General features: G+C 31.0%; 3 protein-coding genes and 1 long non-coding RNA gene across 4 annotated transcripts; 1 reads left to right on the forward strand and 3 right to left on the reverse strand.

Annotated features, from left to right (window-relative positions):
- Positions 1–1,439: 1,439 nt before the first annotated feature.
- On the forward strand, positions 1,440–4,818 carry LOC135121281 (F-box-like/WD repeat-containing protein TBL1XR1). The gene is made up of 11 exons (XM_064045594.1): positions 1,440–1,545; positions 1,716–1,796; positions 1,850–1,914; positions 2,521–2,595; positions 2,655–2,931; positions 2,993–3,181; positions 3,378–3,748; positions 4,088–4,361; positions 4,507–4,580; positions 4,639–4,740; positions 4,792–4,818. The coding sequence occupies exons 1-11, from the start codon at positions 1,482–1,484 to the stop codon at positions 4,816–4,818; spliced, it is 1,599 nt and encodes a 532-aa protein (XP_063901664.1). The 5' UTR covers positions 1,440–1,481.
- Positions 4,819–4,903: 85 nt separating this feature from the next.
- LOC135121286 (uncharacterized) lies at positions 4,904–11,235 on the reverse strand. Its single transcript, XM_064045605.1, has 18 exons — positions 11,179–11,235; positions 11,050–11,119; positions 10,809–10,915; positions 10,697–10,748; positions 10,528–10,640; positions 9,427–9,467; positions 8,593–8,638; positions 7,953–8,025; positions 7,768–7,810; positions 7,197–7,246; positions 7,034–7,147; positions 6,291–6,384; positions 5,707–5,831; positions 5,512–5,644; positions 5,354–5,462; positions 5,203–5,286; positions 5,065–5,144; positions 4,904–5,007 (listed from the first exon to the last, which is right to left on the reverse strand). Exons 2-18 carry the CDS (start codon positions 11,062–11,064, stop codon positions 4,904–4,906), a joined length of 1,383 nt encoding a protein of 460 aa, XP_063901675.1. The 5' UTR covers positions 11,065–11,119; positions 11,179–11,235.
- A 985-nt stretch (positions 11,236–12,220) lies between these two features.
- Positions 12,221–12,998, reverse strand: LOC135121300 (uncharacterized). The gene is made up of 4 exons (XR_010278918.1): positions 12,971–12,998; positions 12,762–12,837; positions 12,589–12,691; positions 12,221–12,527 (listed from the first exon to the last, which is right to left on the reverse strand). It is a non-coding gene; the product is annotated as an uncharacterized LOC135121300 (long non-coding RNA).
- A 5,736-nt stretch (positions 12,999–18,734) lies between these two features.
- Positions 18,735–20,782, reverse strand: LOC135121287 (2-hydroxyacid dehydrogenase homolog). Its single transcript, XM_064045606.1, has 9 exons — positions 20,686–20,782; positions 20,491–20,621; positions 20,361–20,439; positions 20,098–20,315; positions 19,830–20,040; positions 19,572–19,775; positions 19,161–19,517; positions 18,930–19,106; positions 18,735–18,808 (listed from the first exon to the last, which is right to left on the reverse strand). The coding sequence occupies exons 1-9, from the start codon at positions 20,720–20,722 to the stop codon at positions 18,735–18,737; spliced, it is 1,488 nt and encodes a 495-aa protein (XP_063901676.1). The 5' UTR covers positions 20,723–20,782.
- Positions 20,783–24,475: the final 3,693 nt, after the last annotated feature.

The raw sequence follows: 24,475 nt of genomic DNA on the forward strand, positions 1-24,475 counted from the left end.
CTACCATCTTTCCGTAGCCTTAAGAAGTTTATACAAGCCCATTGAAAGAATTTTTTTATATCCCTTTATAAATAAAATTACATTAAATAAAGGTGTTAACTCAGTTTTCTTGCATCTTTAAAAACTAAAATCAGTGATTACGCCCCTTTACCCTAAAATAAAAGCTGTATGTTTTTCTTAATGCTCTAAAAAAAGCGCCATAAAGTCCAACTTTAGGGAGACAAGAAATTTTTTACCTAATTATTGAACCTTACTAAGAGTCTATATTTAAGGTAATTGCAAACAAACAAATGTAAAAACTAGAGAGGTGTTTTTATTAATTACTTAGTTTCTTTATGTGCTTGCCATTAAGTTGGGGTTGTTACACACAACATTTGACTCCAACTTATTAGTTTTATTGAAAATTATTTAACCCTATTCTCGTTGTATTATTTATATTCCAAATTTTAGTCTTTTGTTTAAATATTTATTTAACTTTTAGAGTTTTGGCAAAATTAAAACTTTTAATAATCAATTTACATGTAGTTTGTTCAGATTGTTTATTGCCAGTTCACTTGTTAAGAGGAAGCAAGTTTTATTTATAATCAAGTACTTATTTACTAAAACATTCTTTTACCAGTATATAGAAGGTTTATGTAAGGTTTAAAAAAAATTAAGTAAAGTTGGGTATCTAAATTACATTATTACACCCTCTCTTTTTTTATCATTATCCTTTATTTAAACCAGCTTATATAATTAAAATTAAAAATTTCTTGCTGTAATATACTATTCTTTGTCTAAAAAACAGTAGAAAATTTCGTAGACACTTAAGAAAAGTTCCCTTGGTCATTAGGGACAAGATTCTACATGAACGGAGGGCTATTTATAAACAAACTTTTTAAGTATTTAACATAAACTATACCTTCTTTAAACAAATCAAATATAGTTACTTTTTTGAAATTACAGCTTGTATTTAATTATTTCAAAATGTTTTATATTATGGTAATTCAAGCCCCATGTTTTTATATGAATAATATCTTCATTGGTACACCATAGCAGCCCTGTGCGCTTCATTCGCTTCTTTTTAAGACCCCTCCTTCTTTTATGTAGCGTAGATGTAAAACTGTTAGATATCAAGTAAAAAGAAAGTGAGATTTAATATTCTCAGTTTGTTTATAAATTTACTTCTCTCTACTATTTCAAGTTTTTTAGAATCCGTTTATATTTTATATGTTTTTATTTTTAAAAATCTTAAGTACAAACATACGTTTTCTATATACCAGCCAGTATATTACCACCTACAAGCCCTTCCGCATCCGCTAATGCCTGCCCTGGCAAACACCCACCAACCATGTTTCAGCTTTTCACTTATGTTGCGTGCCTTCTTTTTACCTTTGTTTATAAAAACTTTTTTTTTATCAGCTTCCTCGTTGTTATCAAAAGAATGGATATATTTACTAGAATTAAATAGGGTAAGTGCTTTCAAAAGTATTATAGAGGCTATGAATTTAAGCATTACTTCCAAGGAAATTAATTTTTTAATATATAGATACTTGCAAGAAGCAGGTTTTCTTAATTGTACATTTTTTGTTAACTTTATGTCTTACGCGGTTTTTATATTTTTTTTATAAGGATTACATTATTTTTAATTTTATTAATTAACTTAGATTCCTGTTAAATCGCTTTTATTTTCAACTCCAGCTTTTAATTTTAATCACTTTATTTTATGGTTTTAGGTTTTGTACATTCGGCTTTTGTCTTTGGAAGTGAGAGTTTAACTACTAACTTTGATTTTAGCACTGACGAAGTCTCACCAGGTATAAATAATTTCATTATTAGATTTTCTAATATTAACTTGTAAAATAAAAAGGGGCTTTAATAACTCTTCTTCAGAAAGGTTTGCAGTATCTTGAAGCCGAAACTCATATAAACGAGGTTCAGTACTTTATTGTTAACTTTATTTTTTATATATTTAAATGTTAATTTTAAATCACTACTTATATTCTCGTATTCTATAGTCCTAACAAAGTTATTAGGTAACTTTTCTTTTGTAGCGGTTAAATTTTTTAAAAGAATTAAAATTAAACTTAAGAGTTGTAGGTTATTATTAATTTGTTTGAACATCTTTTATATTTATTTCTTTTTTTTTTTTTTGTATTTGGAATTTGTTGAAAGTTTATAAAATCCTAATACTTTTAGTGATAATTAACTTGATTTTTTTTAAAGTACTATCTTTTTAGAAACTTAATTTTATTATTGTTAATCTTTTAAACAGCATTTATTTTAAATTCCTGATCTCTCTTATATACTATAAAGGTTATTCTGTAGTTGCTAGGGGTTATTTAGTTTATTGTTGTTATTATTTCAGTTTTGTAAACTTAATTTTCAGATTATTTTAAGTGCACTTTATGCTAAACATTAAAATTATTTTAAATTTTTTCCTTTCTTTTATTGTACTTATTTTTATTATAATTTAACTATAATTCAATATTTATACTTAGCACACGCATATCTACTTCGTTTATACGTAATAATATATAGGAAGGGCGTGAGATCAAGTGCTCTGGGCCATTTTCCATTGTTAAAAAGCACGTGTGCAACTATGCCACTGCACATGTTCCAATTGTTATTAAACGTTTTGTAAGAATTTCCTAGTGAGCCACTATTTTAACAAGAAAGAGCACATAATTCTTGGAAGGGAAGATGGCGAAAGTGAATTTGCTCTTGCGAGTTATGCTCCTCCTGAGGGCTTACGAGTCAAGGACGTGATTTACGAAAGAAATAAAGAAGATCTAAAAATAGCTCATGGGGATGGAAAAGAATCTGATGTTTCTACTTATGATAAAGAAATACTCGGAAGGCGTTATGGAACTCCAGTAAATAATTCACAAAAAATAGAACAAATAGCGGATGAAATGGATCAAGTGGAATCTTGTATTTCTAAAACCACCGGTATCTTGGTTTTGATTGGCCAATAACTATAAAGAAAGTTTAGGTGAATGTTTTGTAATAGAAACTATAATAGCAAACAAGCACGTGACATCACTTCAAGGCCACGTGGGCATGACATCATTATGCTCGTGGAACCCATGTGAAAACATTTTGGCAACGGGAGGATCTGATTCGATAGTGAGCTTGTGGAATATCGCTACAGGCGGGCGCCAGCTCTTAGAACACACCATGAACTCTTCAAAAAAATATAGTTTCGTTCATAATTTTTGGTTTTTATTTTTTTGGTATATAAACAAATTTGCATCTCATCTGTTTTTAAGTTAAGCAACCTAATGCACCGTAGGTTTGACTTTTACATTTTATAATGGCAAAAAAATTACTTATTCTCACTTTTGTTGCATTAAATAACTATTCTTTTGTCGCTTTTTTAACGCTAAATTCAATAGTCACTGCATTGGATTGGAGCGCAGACGGCAACCTGCTCGCTTCAGCTTCATATGACGGCTCTCTGAAGCTGTGGAGTCGTGCTGGCGTTCTTCATGTGGAAGTGACAGGGTGTACGGGACCCCCCATCTGCGCTGCAAAGTTTAATAAGAAAACAGATGCCTTGTTAACAGCCTCCTTTGCTGGTGCCGTGCACGTCTGGGCTGTTCCCTCTGGTCACCTAAGGCACTCTTATGAAGCCCTTCATAGTGGTCAGTCCCTTGATGTGGACTGGAGAAATAATACGTCATTTGCTAGTTGCGGTTCTGATGGGCTTATTCACGTTTGCAAACTGGGCGATATTATCCCCTTCCATACTTTTACTGGCCACAAAGTAGCTTATTGTACCTGTAACTTATATATGTTTGGCTATAATACTTTCGTTGATGAAACAAATTCAGTTGTTTAGGGTTGTATAACTTTACATTATAGTTAAGTGATCATTGAGTGTATTAGTAGTGAGAGAGACGATCTCTTGAATTTATATGTTTAGCCCCTTTTGAGCTTATACTCAAGAATGAATCATTATAGCCACCCACTTAAGAAGTTTAAACTTTCGCCTTTCTATTGCATTAATTTTCCAATATGTAATAGATATTAGGAAATTAAGGAGCAAGTTAGCTTTATTTGTGTTGCTTAGGTCATTAGGTCATTTTTATTTAATTATCAATAGAGCAGTGTTAATTGCATCCGATGGGACCCCACTGCCACCCTTCTGTGCTCATGCTCGGACGACCAGTCCGTTAAAGTTTGGAATCTGCGCCAACAAAATTGCGTTGTTTCTTTAGAGGGACACTCACTCAGCGTAGATACAATTGACTGGAATAGCATGCAAAATGTTTCATTAGTAGCCTCCGCATCGATGGACACCACTGCGCGTGTATGGGACGTTGAAATCAGCCGTTGTTTACACGTGTTAACCGCTCACAAGGGCCCCGTGCAATCAGGTGTTTCTTTTATTAATAAATAGAGAATCCGCCACTCAGCAAGGCATAGCAATGAGAGTAGAAAAAAACTGAAAGGTGTTTTCAGGCCTATAAGTTTCGCAGTACCGCGTCGCGTAATTTACTTATAGCCTATTTTGTTATTTAGTTGCATTTTCGAGAAAAGGTGACTACTTAGCCTCAGTCTCCTTGGACAAGTGCCTGCATATATGGGACGTCAAAGTTAACTCTACCACACGCTAATTAGCAATTCTATTTAGAATTATTTGATTTTATACAGAGCGGGAGTATTGCTAAGTCTTTTCGGGCTCCTTCGGAATTGTTGGAGTGTGAATGGAGGAGGGATGACGTGCAACTCGCAGTAACTTCGGCAGACGGGGCGGTCCTCTCCCCTTTTCTTTTTGTTTTAATTAAAAAAATATACGAAATTTAGGTGTTTCTTGTGGATTGTCGAGCTTAATGAGAATTATTAACTTTACTATTAAATTATGTAGTTAACCCAATTGGAAAAACTTTGTTTTATTATTATAATTCTTTTGTTTACTTTATTTATTTTTTCTTTTATTCTTTCTTGTGAACTTTAAAAACTTTTTATTGACCGCCAGAATAAAAGTTTTTTCAGCGCCACCCAGAGAAACACTGCCTTGATCTAAAAATAAACACGAATAATAATAGTAATAGGAATTATAATCCGAATAAATAAAACCCCTTTTGGGTAAATAATATTCCAATCCATCTGAACAGGATATGTGATCGTAAACATACAGTTTGTAAAACCGTAATAAACTATAATATTACAATAAAATTAGTAAATACAGTTTTGCTATAGAGAATAAAAAAATACTTGCGCATATCTTTACTTTCCAAACCAAAAAGCCAGGGTTCTTTACTTCGCCTACTTTGAAACTTTTCTTGAAACACCAAATGTCTAACAATAAGTATAAAGATGTATTTATAATAAACACACATAGTCACCATTATCCCTATAATCATGCCTTTTTGTGGCGTAGTCGAACACTAAAGCGCAGGGCATACTATAAAAATATTGCTTAATAATTTTTAAAATGTTTTCGAAGCATTCTGGAAGGAGATAGTAAGAGACACCTACTATAATAGTGGTACTTATAATTACACAGTAACAATATTAGTAAACCTTCTAAAACGATGAGAGTTGGAAGTTTTATGCTAAAAGATGAATAATCTTTTAGCTTAAGTAAAAAATTTTCACGTGTCAAGTCACATTCAAGGTACACAACCCTTTGAAAAACTTCAGAGTCGACCAAGACCTCATAGTATGGGAATTTGGTAGTTTATTGGATCGATCGAGTGAAGCATGGATGAGCTGCACAAGATTATCAGCGCAGTTAACATCTCTAAAGTCGTAAGCAAATGGGTCTCCTTCTTTGCGCTTGTTGTAAAGCCAGGAATCTTTGACTCTTTTGGTTAAGACCCGCTTCTTCGCTAGTTGTGTGGCTAATTATAGAGGAGTTCAAGATTATTATGTAAGGATTCAACTCTGCCAGAAATACACTATACAGCAAAATGTCATAAAGTAGAGTTAAAGGTCAACTTTTGTAAATAATAAAAATAAAACTGGAGAGAGTAAAAATAATTTTTTATTCCTCCTTGAGGGTAATAACAGCTTGAAAAAGGCAAATAGAAAACATAGAAAAAGAGTCCAAGTAAATAATAAATTAAACGACCATTTATAAAACGAAAAGGTTAATAAACTAATACAATCTAACATAGGTCTATTAATAACAATGCGTTAGGTCAGTATCATACGTAAACTAATTGTGGCAACATTATAGAAAATTTGTTATGTGCTTAAGACAAAATTAACAAAAAATAATATATCGATTATAATAATGCAGTAATGCCGTTAAAATATTAGTAAAAAAAATTAAGCGATCACAATAACAAAAAGCAAACTTTTCAAATCAAGTTCGTATAAATTTGCCAGCAAGGGAATAGGAAGACGGTAAAAGCGTGTATCATAGCCCGCTCCGAGGATAATAGTGTTGCTCTTGAGTATTTTTACAAAATAATTATAGAAACATATAAGGAGATAATAGCATAAAATTTTTTAATAATAAAAGTTAAATAGTACTTCTATTTATTTGCTACGTTAATATTGTTAACCATAACCTCGTATGCGACTACAAAGGTTTTTTAAAAAAAAACTAATACAATATGCTTTTATACAGAACTTTTACACTTTTTAAGAAGCCCGCTTCTAACTTTGCAGAAGCCATTAAAACAATACAGAACGATACGAGATGAAGAGCACGTAATCATATAAAATATAGAGGGAAAAAACACTACTACTGTTATACTTCCAGGTGCTTAATAAAAATCTAGCTAAGTTATAAAACTCTTGAATTATTAATACAGTCGTTACTGTCAAGCATTGGCGAAAGAAAACGAGTGCTTCAATTTATTTGTGGAAACAAAAAAATACGTGTTCATTCCTGAGCTGTTAATAGTTATGCTTTATGCATGTTATTACTAACAAAAAAAATCCATTTGCTAAACAATTAAAACCAAAAAGCCCTTAACCCTTTAGACTAGCAATGTACGCAAAGTAAAAGCTTTTATGGCTTCTACACTTATAAGCTTACAGTAACTAATATGTCCATAAGTTTAATTTTTTAATAAAATAGTATACGCTCTACTTTATTAGGAAAATCCAAAAAGAATTGAGACATAACATCGTCGATAAAACATGTGCGCGTTTGAGTGAATGCAATCATATCCAAAAACAAGAAAGGCTTCTTGAGTTGTTCCTTCTAATAATATTTGTATATACCTGATACAAACATTTCGGTATTAAAAAACCCTCAAATTTGCCTCTCCGCCAAGAAGGGCAGCATCGTAGCAAAGAAAACCTGTTTTAAGTTTTAAATAACACTTTTAAAAGAATTGTGTTCTTGATCATAAGCCTTTTGTGAGTCTAGAGCAAGGTTTAAAAAATATTACAAAAGTTTACTTATTACAGACATATAAGTTTTTATATATAAAAGTAAAATATAAATCTAACAGAGCTCGTAATAAATATTATGACAAAATTAAAGGATAACTCTGCTTATATTATTGGGGAGGTAAAATGCTATTTTACAGCTGAAAATGTAGATTGAAACTAATTGAACATAATTATTAATAAATGATAAGTTTTTTTTAGAACTGGCAATGAAGAGTTGATGGTCAATTTTTGCTCAAGCCATATTTGTATAACCACTATAAAGTATTTGATTATAAAATGTTCAATAATACCATACTAAAAGTTTAACAATAACTTTAACTGCTATAAAATTAACCAGATGTTTCATTTTTATATCAGTTGTTTAAGTTAAAAAAAGAGCTTTTAGTAGTTAACGAATGGATTGAGTAAAATGAATTTATTAAGAACCTGTTTGCTCAAATTGAACTTTTACCTCCTCAAGCCAACTTTCCTGTATAAAAATTTATTGTTAAATATCAATTACTGAATTAATTATAGAATATAGTAAAGTCTAATTCCCTTTTAAAATAAGTTAATTTTAAGTTGTGTAGGGCTATTTTGCAACTTAAGTTGTTATTATAACATATACTTACAGGTTTATTACTAGAATCAAAAAAGATACGCGAAAGATAATCGGGACCAAAGCCAAGGCGAAAGGCGCAGAGGCTAAAAGTAATATTACTAAGATGAAAAAGTTTTTTCTTAAAACAAATAACAATTTTTAAAGATATATTTAATGGTATATGGTAATGGAACTAAGCAATGAGTAAGAGCTACAATGAATTTCCTCTACACTCTTTTAGTGTAGAACGCTAATCCTTATAAACAATGTTCATAAACTTTTCATATTATTTAAAGAACAATACTAACATTATGAGCTTGCTCAAAATTCTCCACTATTATAGTTTAAAGCTCTTAACCGTCTTGACAATCGATTTACTATATATGATCTTCTAAAAAACCTAAGTGAATAGATATATAATGGGCCTCCTTTCAGCAGTTACCAACAATACTTCATGTAAATTTCGTGCGCTATGCTGACAATCTCTTGTTTACAAGTATTATCCCCTCTAGTGCTAATAACCCTGACTGTTTGCAAATATATAGTTATCAAGTTTTAAACTTTTCGGGTATTTTTTATAAAAATTGGGTTGAGAAAAAACAAAAATATATTTATTGATATTTTGAAAAAATTCCAATGCAATAAGCATAAAAGAAAAAAAATGAACTGACCGGTAAGCACAGGAACCAAGAGCAGAAAGGCTACCCCCCCTTTCGTCTTCACCGTTTAAAAAATTATAAAAAAAATTAAAGATTAAAAAATTTTCGTAAAAAACCAATATTTACGAAAAGTTAATAAATGTTTTAAATTATTAGCAAAAAGTTATATATCAAAGCTCAAGCAGAATCACAACTTCCTGTGCTTTAACAAATAATAAAACCAAAAAAAAAAATTTCATATAGTGTTTTACTTAATAAAAAGTACTTAAAGCTATGACGCGAGTGATTCAAATGTTAAACGCTTAATATGTTCAAAGTTTTGTAATGGCAGCTATCGAACAGCGGTTTATGTTGCTATATATACTAATATTTTATTACACTACGTTGCGATATATAATCCAATCAGATTAGATTTTTCAGTGTTACATTTCGGTAGATCCAATAGCATCATAGCAATAGGTGTTTCCGTAGAATGGAACAATATACTATTTTTTAAGGTCCCTTGTAAAACACAAAAAATAGTATATTCGCTCGTGATTTTTTATTTAAAAGTTTGCTGATAGGTTTTCTTGAGTGTTTGTAACTTTTCTTAAAAAATAAATGCGGACCCAAAAGTATAAAGAGACATGAAAGGATTGTAAATTTATGTTATCAGCTACATAACTTTTACGACGCCTAAAACAATCTATTACTTATAGGTCTTTAGAACAACTATAATTATAGTTATAACTTTTAGGTAATGGCCATAAATAGTTTTTTTCTTTGCTTTATTAGTATTTATTATAAAATATAAGCTCATATCAAGATATTATTTAATGCGTATAAAAATAGAATAAGAGAACTGACCCAAGATTGATTCGAAATGACTAATTTCATTACTTTTAATGCTATTTATGTAGAATAAATCTTCAAAAATAGTACTTTTCGTAATTAACAAAAAAATTATACAATTTCATAGATTTAAAACATTAGTAAAAAGCATCATTAAAAACTGAATAGACCAACAGTAACTTAACAGGAAAAAAGGTGGTGTTACTCTTAAGTGGAGATCAAAAGAATATAAAACAAAACTTATTTACAGCCGTCTGCTTATGCGTGCAAAAAAGTGTCGCCTCTAAGACATATTATAAAGTTGTTATCCAGCGCAATAACACTTTTTTTTTCAAAATATAGTAAAAACAACTTGCAAAAAAATATATTAACTTTTTCAATTTTACTAGCCTAGCGACGCCACTTAAGCGCAAGAAGCAGACCGCCCCGCAATCACGCGAATAGAGACAAAATATATTGAGCCTCGATAATTTAGTCTTCACTGAACTCTTGCTAATTATAATCCCAACAAATCCAACTTTCAAGATTGATGGCTAGACACGGAACAACTGCTGATAACTAACGTAGTGACGATATCGTTATTAATATATTTGGAGTGATCAAACATAAAGTTCGAAGAAAGACTACGCAGGCAATGACGAAAGCAAATGAGCTTTTTTGGAGTACAGTAATTACAAAACTTCAACCTTATTAAACGTCAGTTATAACTCGCAATCCACTAAACTAAAACTTGAACCTTTAGTTATATGAGTAGACAAAAGTATATATACAAACATAAAGGAAAATTCTATTAATTACAGTTTTTCTAACTACCTTTATAAAAATACAGTCTTTTGTATACAAAAGGTCAAGTAAAAGCCCGAAAGTTTAACTTGTCATAAGCAATGTTTTCTAACTAAAAAAAGTATAGCTGACATGAGTAAACAAACAGAATTTTAAACTAAAATTTTTTTAAATGCTCAAAAAGATAAATGTTCTAAATGTCTTAGTTATTTAACATTTAAAATCTGTAGAAAGCTTAAAAAAATTGTCTTTTCAAATTTAAAAATGCTTGGATATAGGCAAAACCTGCAAAGTATTAATAATAAGTAAAGTAAAATATATATTTTTTAAAACTTTTGAAAAATTTCCGGCCACCCATGCAAGTCCATCAATCTGCTCACTTCCAATAGCACAGTAGTTGGGTGAAAAAGTTGGTTAAGTAGTAAACTTTTGGCTACTTGAGGATCCTGCAAATTCACTTACAGGTTTATATAATAGTAACAACAAATAAAAATAAACTTACACCAACTGAGAATATCCTTTGGTAGTTACAAAAAAGACTTAGACCGCCTTCTCTGGTAAATATGCAGAGAAGTTTTTTACAGATATCTTCGGGAGTTAAACTAGGAGCAAACAATGCCGATAAATTATCTTTCTTCAAAGACCAATGCCAACTTCTAGATTGCTTATTAATCGATTTCTCGGCAATATTTCGAGAATAAAGATTGCGAATTTCTGATTCCTAACTTAAAAATATTGACACATAAAGATATAGAACAAGTCACCTAATATTACTATTCAATAAAAAATTGCGTAATTGTTTAATATAATATTTTCAGAGGTTGCTACCATATAGAACATAAAATATATATAAACCGCCTTTGGTAGCATACTAATAAAAAGTTTTTTTTAATAGAGTCCAGCAGAGATATTAGAAAAGTTCTTACTTTTTTATATAAATTTAATCTGTAAGAAAAGCATGTATATACATAGAGAGGGCTATACCTTTAATAACTAATTTTAAAAGTGAGTGAAAGTGAACAACTTTGCTTGCTTGGCTATATGCACTCGGTGTATGTAACAAACTGCCCCCTATGGTTCTCCTAAAAACCCCGTTAGAAGTTGACGGTGTTATGTAATGTTACAGTAAATAAGATACGCAGTCGTAGTGTAAAGGCATACTTAAAATGAGGTCCGCCGTACAAAGATAACCTCCCCCACCCCCCCCATCTTTAACTTAGCTTTCAACAAGAATTTTTATAATAAAGTTAAAAATTGATATGAAAAGTACTACAGATATATAAAACTTTCTTAATTTTGGGTAGTCCTATCGAACAGGCAGAGTAGCTCTGGCCTTAGCCTACTATTTAGAAAAGCAACATAAGTTACAGTGAACGAGCACCAATCTCAAAGGTTAAGTTTTTTATATAAAATTACTTGTCGTTACTTTTGAGCAATTTAAAAGACTGAATCTTTAAGTTGATTTCATTATCACTTTTTAAAAAACTTTAGCTTCCTGGGAAGCTAGCTGGAGATAAAAGATATAGATTTTAATTGGTATTATTATGCTTAGGAACTTAAACCTTTAGGTTATTTTTGAGTTTTTAAAATAAACCCATTAATAAATCAAAATATAACTCGTTCAATCACAAATTGCTTATTTTTATTAACTTAGGTATTTAAAAATATTAGTTAAAACTTAAACAGGGCTAACAAATTATTAATGGCATACAGTAAAAATTATAATAAATAAGTGTTGGAAAATTTCAAACTACATAATTTCTTTAAAAAATTATATTACGAGTAAAGCAAATCTGGAGAAGCAGCGTTGCAAGCTAATAGGTAAATAACACTTATAACTTAAACTCAAACTCCATAGAAAAATATTTAATAATTCTCAAATAAAATGTATTTGTAATAAAAATATGTCACAGTCAGGCCAACTTAATTATAGCATTTTCAAAAAAGTGAAATGAAATAACATAAAAGATGTCAGTAAATAATTAAACAAAAAATCAATTCTAATATTTTACTCTTTATTAAAAAATACCACTGAAGTACTAATTATTTCTTAGATTTGCCAGAAGTATGAGGTTTTGTTTGATTAGACCGCGTTTTACCTCCTTTCGCTTTAGAAGGCAGGGCCGCTACAACTTGCTGAGCAGCTCGTTGCTGCTCTCGCAACTTCTGATGATGTTCCTTCGCTCGCCGAAGGATCGCCTTCCTTCTTGCTTCTCGATCTTCAGAAGACTCATTTTTGAATTTTTCTAGTTTTTCTTTAGATAAACCTTCAATGGCTCGATCAGCCTTAACAGTCTTTCTGGTTTTGCGTTTTTTAGCAACTGTCGAAGCACCTAATAATAAAAGTTAAAGATAGTAAGCTTTCTTGATAAGCAAAATAGACATATTCTAAACCTTTCTTATGTATCTTTCGATAAGCTTGTGTCCAAGCTATTAAACGCTTAGATTTTCTTTGAAAGTGCAAGGAAGCAACTTTATGAGATATAAAGTTATGAAGCTTGTGATAAAGAAAAAAAAAGGATTTCTTATAAAATGAATTTAAGAATAAATAATAATAAAAAAATTACTCGTCCATCAACAGTAACGTATGAACTGCCGTGACCGGGGTAAATTCTGTGTCCTGTAAATGAGCAAGTCCCAAGTCTATATGGGTATAAAATAAATACCTATCTAGCTAGGTCCCAATAATATTATAAACATAGTTATATATATATATATAAAGTCCTTAGTAACGGCTAAATAGATGCATAGCTTGGAAATAGTTAATAAAAAATACTTTACACCGGACATCGAAGCAATATTCAACTTCAAAAAAAAAAGCAAACCGAAACTGCGCAAATGTGGGTAATACTGGTCCGACCCCACTTTTTCATGTGGCAAGAGTAAGGCGACTAATCTTGCTGAGCTAGTAGTACAAAAGTGTGCGGTTTCATATAGTTTTCTAGCAATTTAATGGATGTTAATTTTTTAAAAACCTTATATTAAGACTTAATTTTTAGCTTTTTCGAAATTACCATTTGAGAAAACAAAAATTTAAGTATTTTTAAGTATTTATTGCATTCCTATGCCTATTTGACTTTTTTAGATAAGGGGAAATCTTTAAACCACCAAAAAATTACACATCACGTGCTGTTTTAACATTTTAATTTACTTCAAGCATACGAGGTATAACTTTTTACAGTTAAAAGTTTTCCTGATAATGCTTAGTATCATTTATACTAGTAAAGTAAAGGTTTTTCATCTATAAACTTTGATACATAAAAACAAAAAACCTAAACTATAGATATACCTTTCTAAGTTAAAATGTATAAACCTTAAAAAATTGTTTATCTGCACTTCAAATTGCTTCCAAGTTAAAATCTTTATAAAAAAATATAGTGGAAATACTTTTTCTTTTTTAAAAAGTGATGCCCAATTTATATAATTAGAAAATGGTCCACAAAAATGGTGGCACGTGTAAAAGGGCTGCTGTTTTATCTGTTTTTCTGTAGATTGGTATTTAATTTTTTAGAGAAGAAAGTTACAAGATAAATATTTATAAATAAAGTTTATTCAGTTTACCCAATCTGATTTATAATTAACAACCCAACGACTACGTTTCAGGGCCATGTAAATAATATACACCATTTTACCTCATTACTCGAACCATAAACGATAAAGTTTTTTTTTGGATATGCATCGAGCAATATAAATAATCGATTATTAATTAAATAATTGTACTAAGTTTCTTATTAAATTTTATTTTTAGGGCTTATTAAAGTCTAAAAGAAACATTATTTAAAGTTTAAATCAATAAAATCTTGAGTAAAAGTTCTAACACCTAAAAAGTGAACAAAGCTAACTGCAACAAAGAACTAAAAGGGGTTGAAGGCCGGTCAATAGTAACAAACAGACTGCTTGTGGTGCTCATCAATAACAGTGGTGTCTAAGAGCCATAAGCTCTTCTTTACATTATTTTCTTTCTTTAAAGTTATAGCTATTTCACCGCTCCCCTCGTTTTTTTGCTTGGCAGTGCGTTAGCATTATAAACTCAAGCACAATTTGGAGCGCAAATTTACCCCTTTTTTATTTTAAAGTTCGGAGGTACCCTGTACTTTTCTATAAGGGGAAAGTTCTGAGAGTTTGTGACCCTTAAAAGCTCCGGGTTAAGCCTTAACTTCTCACCTGCTGGAGTCATAAATGTTTGAAGTCAAATATGACTTTTGATTTTCGATATGAGCGGAATAAATTTTAGTTAGGTCTTGCCGTAGTATGGAAAAACGAAAATTTGCAGCTTATCGGAATAGCGTCCCAGCATTGCTTTTGCGTCTATCTTTTGTCTATGCCGATTTTATTTGTAGTCAAAGGTCTGAGGAAAGAGCCATACAGTACATAATGTAGCAAAATTTTGTATACAGATTAGTGTAAGGACAATTTTATTAATAAAGATTAAGAAAACTAGTTTTACTTGCTACCTGATCCTTACTAAGTTATTAACGAATATCATATTTCTACGGTATAATAAATAAAAGCAAAACTTCCACTGCGGTTATTATACTTTAAAAAACTTTCTCTATTTTAAAAAATTATTTCATAATAATCTACAAAAGGCACAATTGCACTATGTACTTGAGACATGTTTCAATAGGCAGGATATTCCTAGGCATCTCTAACGAGCCTAAAGTGTTCATAAAATAGAAAGTGAGATTATAATCATTTCCGTTAATTTTGATAATTTTATAAGAAACAAAAGGCAAAAGCGAACAAGTTTCATTATAAACTGCACAGCTACTACTAAGTGTCATTTCCGCGCGCTCTCTATCTTTATATATGCGTGTGTACATTTGAAAATAGGTTTTGTTGCCTGAGGGCATACGATTAAGTTCAGATGGCCCTTTGTGAAATTTTTGAAACAGGTCTTCATTCTTTTATATACAACTGTGCTTGTCAGTATAATTATCTAAAGCGAAAACCTTCATATTGATGTTAAACTTGAAAAAGTTATATATATTCTTAAAAATTATTACGTAAATATTCCGAAACTTTAAGACGGTGTTAGAAATATGAGAGCACGTTTCCAAATGAATAACATTTACTAATATGTATTATTGTAGAACAAAAAATAGTTCATTTAATAAACTGTTATATTAACGTGATTCTCGTCGATTGTAGTAATTTCCAACGAACCAAAAGACGAAAACTGAACAAGTTTAATTTTATAAGCAGCGCAACTATTTGTATAGGATAGCGATGTGTATCATTTTTATAGGTGCATGCATACATTTGTCTAACGTTTTTGTACTCAGGGAATTTTGATGGGGCTTTGAGAATGGTCTTCATCTAATCCTTAAAAAGTTGTTCCGTTGGCAAACTTTGTGGAGTCCCGTAAATTTGTCCAAAGCAAAGCTTTCAACAGGATTATTATAATTAGAAAAACTTCCTCTGTTTCTAAAAATTATATCAAGAAAATTCATAAGGGCAATATTAAATTATTAAATCGAGAATATGTTTCGAGAGGCACAACAACACCAGTTAACTAAGGATCAGTACACAAATAATCGTTCATATAAAAAACTAGTACATTGGCATTATCCTTGTCAGTTTTTGTAATGTAAATAGAACCAAAGGCAACACTGAACAGGTTTTGTTGTATAGCACAATTATATCTGTATGATAACGTCTAGCAATTTTTTTCCTTATAAAAGTACGCATACAATTTCCATATCCCCATGGCTGTAGAGTATACACATTCAAAAATATGCATACAGTCGGAAAGCATTCTACAACGACCCCAATCGCATGTGGACTTTGGTAAAAAGCACATTGAGAAATTTTATATAAAATTTTTTTGTAAAAGTAAATATAATATCAAACAGGTATTTACAAGGATAATACAATGATTTTTGACTAATAATATACCTAACAACTAAACTTAAAATGTTATTCTGCGTTTTTTACAGTCTATAAAAATGTTAATAAGCAAATTAAACTGATTCTTATAGCAGAGTATAATATCCTTCCTTTTATAACAATCTATTACTTTATAATTCAAATGTTTTTAGTACCTCCTCAAAAAATTAATATTTGGAGATACTGCGAATTCATTTCTTTCCATTGTCGGTGTCACTTCACACCTAGTGCATTAAGGCCCACTTTCTACGGGAGTCAAGGGGGTTTTAAGCTTAGGCTTAATTTGCAAAACCAAACCGAATTAAGACGTTTATAATCTAGCGTTAGCCAAACCCAGAGGTATTAGTGAATCAGATGTTTTTATGCCTAGGAATTAATTTTAGTAATATATACATTATAAATTTGCTTTGGTTGGTATGTTGTTTGTATAACAATTTCTAAGTCTCCCACTTAAGAATGATTAATTTCCGTGTATATATATCAGAAGCCTAATAGCAGAAGTTTCTATCGGAGAGGTATGAAGGTGGTGCTAACTAAATGTTTAAGTTTTTATAAAATTTAGCCAAGTATTCAGCCCTAAAAAAATTTAAAAAAAGTGATTCTTTAACTAGCTGGAGTCTATGCTTATTCTAGTTTCGTTCATTTTTTACACCAGTTTATAAAACAAATAAGCTGTTTAACCTTTATAATCTTATTACTGGTCATAGCTATTTACGAAGCCTTTACTAAGAACACTTGGTTATGTACGCAGTTGAGACCATACTAGTGATTTATTATATTATTTTAAGTTATGCAATATGTAGCTTTGAGCAGAAGTTTACAACCTTGCGATTAATTTCTTAAACAGCGTTTAAAATCAACATACTTATGCAAATTATAATAGAATAGCTTATGCATGTTTTATCTTAATGCTTATCATGTTTGTAACTTTTGCATCCCCAATTGAGGGGTTGGGGCGTGATGCAGATTTAAAGCTTTCATGGTGGTTCTCTAGTCTCATTAACCTAAGCGCTATATGCATTTCGAAATTTAGTATCTGCAAAACCAAGAATGGTAACTAAAGTTAATTTTATGTTTTAAACTGTGATAAACCGAATATTTCATATAATTGACTAAATAAAATCTTTAGTTTTCTCTTTTTGACTATGACCTTGCTGTAAAGCTGATGCTAAAAAAACCTCGCATTACCTTTCATCGTTTTAAAGTTCCTCGCAAAAAATTCAAACAATTATTTTTTGATTTATTGCATAGTCTTGCTACAACCGTGATGAGTAAACCAACAAATTAATCTACATTTTCCCAGGTAAAAGTCTCGTGAGGTTTGTCTCTCCGCAAAAGAACTGCTTAATCAGGTTACGTTTTTAAAAGAGTAATACTTTTTAAATGGGGCGATTGTACGATTACAACGACCCTGTAGATACAAAATAATAAAATCATTAACCAACCTACCTTACTATTATTATAATAATATAAGTTAATGTCATAGTTACTTCTATATTAAAATAAGGTTAGAGTAAGCGTAAGAGTTACAAAGTTTTCGTCCCTGTAGATATAATTAATTAGAAGTTATTAATTGCTTACGTCACTTCTATTATAATAATACTTGCAATAACATTATTTAGCTATTGTTATATACTTAACATAGATACATTAAGGATGTTTACCGTTATTATGAGTGCTACAGTAATAGTTCTCCATAAAAAAAAATCTGTCTTTACGAAAAGTGTGAAGGCTTTTAAACAATAAATAAAAGCAGACTCCGAAATACAAGTAAAATTTAGATAACTAAAATGGCCGACTGATATTATATTATCATAAGAAAATATTATTTAAAATAATATTTTTTTTAGTGAAGATCGACTTCTACCAAGCTGGGCGGAGTTGCTGACTTTTGAGTAATATATAAGTACAACTTTTAAGGGGTAAAACACTAAATCGCTATAGCGGAATGTAGTCTCCAAAGTTCGACTTTAAATTTTCCTAAAAAAGTTAATTTTTCCAAATTTTACAAATAATTAGATATTTACAATGTTTCAGCCATAAGACTCGGACGCGACTCAAAAGTGCTCAAAAATTTTAACAAATTTCTTTCAACTACTTCAAAATTACTATTATATATATATATATATGCACATAAAACCCAGCAATGCTGTTGAAAGAGATCAGCTCGTAGGTAAAAGGCGTCAACATGCATGGTATTTCATGCGGTTTCCTGCGGACCTCTCAGAAGCGAGGCGAACAGGGTTAAACGTACCACACATTATGCCAGTCCATTGATAGACTCATTACCATATAAAAGTCCCATGAAGGACGCCAAGCACACGCCCCCACTGAAGACTAAAGTAAAGATTAAGATGAAGAAAAATAAATAAAGGTTTGCATGTAGGCGGACGGCGCTGTCGGTGTCCTATAAGTATACTTTGGACAATTCTAGCGCCTTTGTGTTTCATTGGCTAGACGTTCAATGGAGGTTACTTCAAAGTAGTACTGAAAAGCACAAGAGTATGTGTTATGCTAAATTAATACAGATTGGGAAGTTTTTTTAATTAAATAAATAACTCTGTGCCTTTTTTACTAATATTAATCTCAAGGAATTCATTGCTTTCAATAAAAGCAAATGTGACTAAAAAAAATTAATCTTAAAACTTTATTTAATTTCCTTGAGGGCCGACGTAGTAAGTTAAATTTTTCAACGTTTTCCCCGAAGCAAATTCCTTTAAACTCTCTAGTTTGAACAAAAATAAATTAAACAAAAATAAATTAGATAATAAAGAAGATTATTAGCAAAAACGGGTGATTCTTCACCAAAATTAACAAAATTTTTATAAATTTTGGTCAACGTTAACCGAGTGTGACTGAAGAGATGTTACTAATCGCCTCTTTAGTCAGAAAAGCTTGGTGCGATGTCAAGATGACGTTGTTTAAGGACAAAAGCAACGAGAGAATGTCGTCAGTGATCGTCTCTTCCCCTCTATTTTCAAAGAAATAGCCACTTTCATTCTCGTAAACGTCCAATCCAGCCCCTTTTAGAAGTTGTAATAATATGCTAAAACTACTTAAATAGATCAAAAGAAAACCTTTCACTTGCCCAGACTTTAAAGCTTCTATAAGATCCGTAGTTTTAACTAATCCGCCCCGCGAAGTGTTAATAATGATAACACCTTTTTTCATCTTACTAATTGATTCTTTGTTGATTATATAACGTGTAGAATCTAAAAGAGGCACGTGCAACGAGATAACATCGGAAGCCGCGTAGAGCTGATCCAGCGAAGTGTACTTCACATCCGCCTTTCGTTCGATTTCCGGCGATCGGTAAACATCGTAACATAACACTCTGCAGCCAAAACCAAGCATGATGTCAACGAACACTTGACCGATCTTCCCGGTACCAATAACACCCACTGTCTTCCCGTGTAAATCGTTACCAACAAGCCCTACACAAAAGTTAGAAACTTAAATTCTAAAGAGGGGTTCGTTTGTTTAAATACCAGAAAGTGAAAAGTCGCCGTCACGGACACGGTTGTAGGCTCTATGAATCTTTCTATTCAACGTCAGGAGCAGAGCAGTGGCAAACTCAGCAACGGCATACGGAGAGTAAGCGGGAACTCGCACCACACTAATTCCAAAGCCAGCAGCCATACCAAGGGCAACGTTGTTAAAGCCAGCGCATCTTAAAGCAATCAGTTTGACTCCTGCATAAACATTTTATAAAGTTAATTTTTATTAAAATTTAATGTACAAAAAACCCATTCTGGCTAAAATTTTAACTACTTCTTCTCCCACATCATCGTTTACAAAAACGCATACGGCCTCGCAGCCTTGTGCTAAGTTAGCTGTGTCGATGCTAAGACGGGTCTCCAGAAAGTTGAATTCATAATTGTACTTTCCCTCACTATTTATTCTTTGAAAGCTCTCAATATCGTAGTTTTTGGTATCAAATACAGCAACTTTGAGGGTCTATGATAGACAAAACAATTATTATCAGACTTAAAATCAAAGAACAGCTGGTGTAACTGAAGAACTCTTCTGTGAAGGCTTTGTGGAATGCTGAACGAGGCCGGCACGTAATTTCTTAACAGTCTTACTAAAGTATCGAAGCATACTATAAGCAATGGAAGGATGCTGCGTAATAAGACTTTGAAAATCGCTATTTGTTAGTTTGTAAATTAAGGCATCAGTTTTTGCAAGCACAGAAGCAGAATGCTCAGTTTCTTCAAAAAAAGATCCTAGTCCTGACAAAAATTTAGTTAATATTTAAAGCAGAAGTAAAAAACGACCTGCAAAATCATTAACTCCAAGTTCATTAACTTTAACATCTTGCTGAACTTTACTCGAAACCGTCACAGTTAAGACCCCCTACAGTTTATTAATTGCATATGCACTTAAGAGATAACTTCAAAGTGTCACCTCTCCCACGATGTATAGGGAACCTGTTTGATCTCCTTGTTTAAATAAGAATTCTTCTGATTTTAAGTTTACTTGTGTAACTTTTGAAGCTATTGCAGAAAGCATTTCTGAATTAAGGTCGGAAAAGCAGCCTGCCAAGTAATTTATACTCGTATTACTAGTCAAATAAAAGTCCTAGTAGCTTTTTTAGCTTACCGCCACTTTTCAAACGACTTAATATTTCATTACTCATTCTTAAGCTATTTCCTGCTAACTACATAAACGTACCAAACTTAATGAAAAGGACGGTAGTATATTGTTTTATCACATCCTATGGAACTAAAAAAAAATTAGTCCCTTGTCTTTTTTAGAATCCGCCAAGAAAGGCTTACTAAATATAGATTTACTAAAAAGTTTTTATACATGAAACTTTTTGTAATATCACAGAGTAATTAATTACATTACACAAACAGGGCTACTAACATTAGTATTGGGTATACATATATATATATTTACTTATTAACTTAACATACCATTTATTACTTAGCCCATTTAAAGAAGCCTTAATTTTACGAATTAAAGTTTTTCCTTTGGGAAACATTATCGGCGTTAATAAAAAATAAAAATATTTTATGCCCCCACGCTTAGAAATTTAAAGTTTGTTATGAAAAAATATAATCAAGATTACGATAATGCCAACGAGTAGTAAGACTTATTGTGGATGCTAATTTATATAGATTAGCGTTGAAACAGTTGCAACCATTGGTGAGGTGAACGCTTTAAAAATTTTAAAATACTTTCATATACACCGTTAATCGTCATTTTAAACACTAAATTTTGTTGTTAGCGATGCTATTTACCATAAACCAGGAGCCCGTTAGAGGAGTGGAACTAGGAAAAATACTATCACAGTTTAAACACAACATTTGATAAAACACAAAAGAAACATAGAACATGAACATAAAACGCAGAATCAAAGACAAATAGTATATTGCATTAAACAATATGTACACTAACCCTAAAACAAAAAATACAAGAAAACGGAATTAATTTATTTACCGCATATAAATAATTTGACCCACTTTGTCAATGATACAAATTATACAGTAAAATTTTGTAAAAACTAATCAGGTCAATTAAATTTATTATACAAATATGGAAGCATTTTTTGACCTTTTGTATAGGTAGAAATACATACCAAAAACTGGTTAATAAAGGATTTCTTCCTTGCTCAAAAAAAAAAAAATTAATTCCTCCTTTTCTTTTTTGTTTTTGTTTTATAGTTAGTGTATATAATGTTTAATGTAATATCTCTTTGTTTTAGTGTTCCGTGTTTTATTTTTGTTCTATGTTTCTTTTGTTTTTTTGATTTTTGTGTAATCCATATTTTGTGTTTTGAAGAGTGTTTTATATGTTTTTGTATACTGTGATATTTAGTATTTTTCCTTTTTTAGAGTGTAGATACTGTGGTAGGCTAGAATCTAATAACCTGATTATAATTTTAATAATTTTTAAGGTTTTTAATTTTACAGAAAGAATTTAAAAAAAATAATATAAATAAGCGACTTATACCATAAATTAAGTTGCCCCACTTTATAAACATTTTTGGACAGAAATCTAAGTGAATATACTTTTTTCCATCAGAACAAGGTATTGATGATGCAGTCATCATATAGTTTGAGAAGCTTACGAACCCTGCCTTAAACTTCTAAGCTCTTTAGGACCTTTTGTTTATAAATTCCTTTCAAGTTTTTAGGCACTTTTAATAATACACATGCCCTCTAGACATTAAGCTCCCAATAAACTATCCTGTAGACAGTTACTATCAACACTTTGTTCGGTTTCTATAGACCAAAACAATATATTAAACCTGCTCTTAAGGCAATAAAGCTAAAACTTCTTTACAGCTCCAGAGACTAAAGAGATACCACAAAAACGAAATACCGAAATCCTGTTTTTATTGAACTAATATGAATATATTTTATATACAATTTTAAATTAATCTTGATAGATTAAATGTACCAGTTAAAATTAATATAAATGCAAAGAGCAATCCTCAGTGGTATGGAATCTACCCTTTTTTTGTTCAATTTTCTTTTTAACTGCACACTGTCATTGGATCATACAATTAACACTTTCAACCTAATTATGCATCTGCTACTAAACAAAAAAAAATTTATGGCTGCAGGATATTTTTAGGACAAAGGGACCTACCACAAATTTATGATCAAATATAGTTAAGATGTTAGAATAGCGTATTTCTCGACGTAAAATTTTATAAGTTTTTACCGCAATATATATATATCACGAGGATATTATAGTACATACTTCTAGAAATAAATCTAAAGTTTCGCACCATACCCACAATAACTTTAAAAGGGGAGCCGTTCTCTTTGCGCCCTTAAACATAATCTGGGCCCTCACTATCTTAACACTTGCGAGGAAACTCCTAATATTTATGCTCAAAGATATAATAACTATGGCTTTCGCCTTCATTAAACGAGCTCATTAATTCGATATAAACTTTTTTTTTTATTTTCCAGCTCTTGGTAGTTAGCAAAAGCCTTTTTAATTCCCTATTAAAAAAAATTAAAAATCTTTATCGGCCTATAAGTTTATTATTCAGCAGTGGTAAGTTGCGAAGGCCATATTCCAGAGTCTCAAATAGGTTTCCATAAGAAGTACTCTACAATTCAATAAATCTTAAGACATTCTAATTATCTAACTAAAGCTGTAGCAATTTCATAGCCGGATTTTAAAATGGGAAGAGTGCAGTACCTGGTAGCACACCGTAGCACCAACCACGCTCCTAGAGAATTCAGTCTTCAGATCGGACAGCGATATTGAAAAAAGTTAGTTTTAGTCTATAATGCGATTAAGTTAAAGTTAGCATGAAAGCTTAGTATAAAGGACGGTTAAGTAAATAGTAATACTAAAGATTATTAAAAAGATTAAGGCCTTATTATGAACACTATAAATTCCATAGCAAAGTTTAGTGACCTTTTAATGTATTAATAAATTTTTTTAAGGTTAAGGTTATTGCAGTAACCTAAAAAACATTTAATAAAAGTCGGATAATGTGGGGAAGGCTGCAAATTTTTTTTTAGTTGTCCAGTAAGTCTTTTTTGTGGAGCCATTCAAGCTTTGCTGTGTTAGTAGTAAATTCTTGATAGTTTAATAAACGTATATGTAATTATGTATATAGGGGGGTGTTACAGGGAGTAAAGTTAAGCCTGTATAAGAATGACAGGCAGGCATGCGCAAGCAGTCACCAGCGCCATAGATATGAAAGGCATGCTTTTTAAAAATTGTAGGTCTTATTTATTTGTTGTTTTCGTTAGTTTAGGGTCCATTGAGGCTCAAAAGAAGACGGCGTCGTAGATAGAGAGACACTTACTGAGGCATGGTACACTGAATATCGAAACATTTAAATTTATTAGAGGCAATGAGCCTAATACTTTACATTTTAAAAATCTTATAGATTCATTCATTTGTTTTATTATTCTAAAAAATAAAGTGCTCAAATGTTTAGAAAAAAATTGTTTGTGAGTGTTGTAATAAAAAATGCTTTACTAAATGCATACTTAAGAGTAAGAAATTTTAACTTTAAGAGTGGTTCATTAAAGGATGCGTTTTACTAACCGTATGTGACTTAGGTTATAAAAACTTACGTGGGAATAAATGTCCTTGGCCTAAAAAATTTGGAATAAAAAAAAATTAGTTACCAAACCTATGAAAAAGGATTGAAACAATGGGTATCTAAATAAAAGTATAAAAAAAAGGTAAAACAAGGAAGTGTAAAAACTTTAATCGGAGCTTTATAAGGCTTGCACTTTCTAACTGTTTGAGGGAATAGGTTACCGCAGTGTTTGGTAATTTATACAAGCAATCAGTATTTGTACGTACGTTACCAAAGGATAAAGGAAAAGAAATTACTCTCTATTAAGCGGGCCTAAAGAAACTTAAATATCTCATCAAGAATTACCGTTTAGTCCAGTGGTTGCTG

Source organism: Zophobas morio, unplaced genomic scaffold (genome assembly GCF_036711695.1).
Source record: "Zophobas morio isolate AGI-343-1 ecotype UQ-CSIRO unplaced genomic scaffold, CSIRO_AGI_Zmor_V1 ptg000546l, whole genome shotgun sequence".
Classification (NCBI taxonomy): Eukaryota; Metazoa; Arthropoda; class Insecta; order Coleoptera; family Tenebrionidae; genus Zophobas; species Zophobas morio.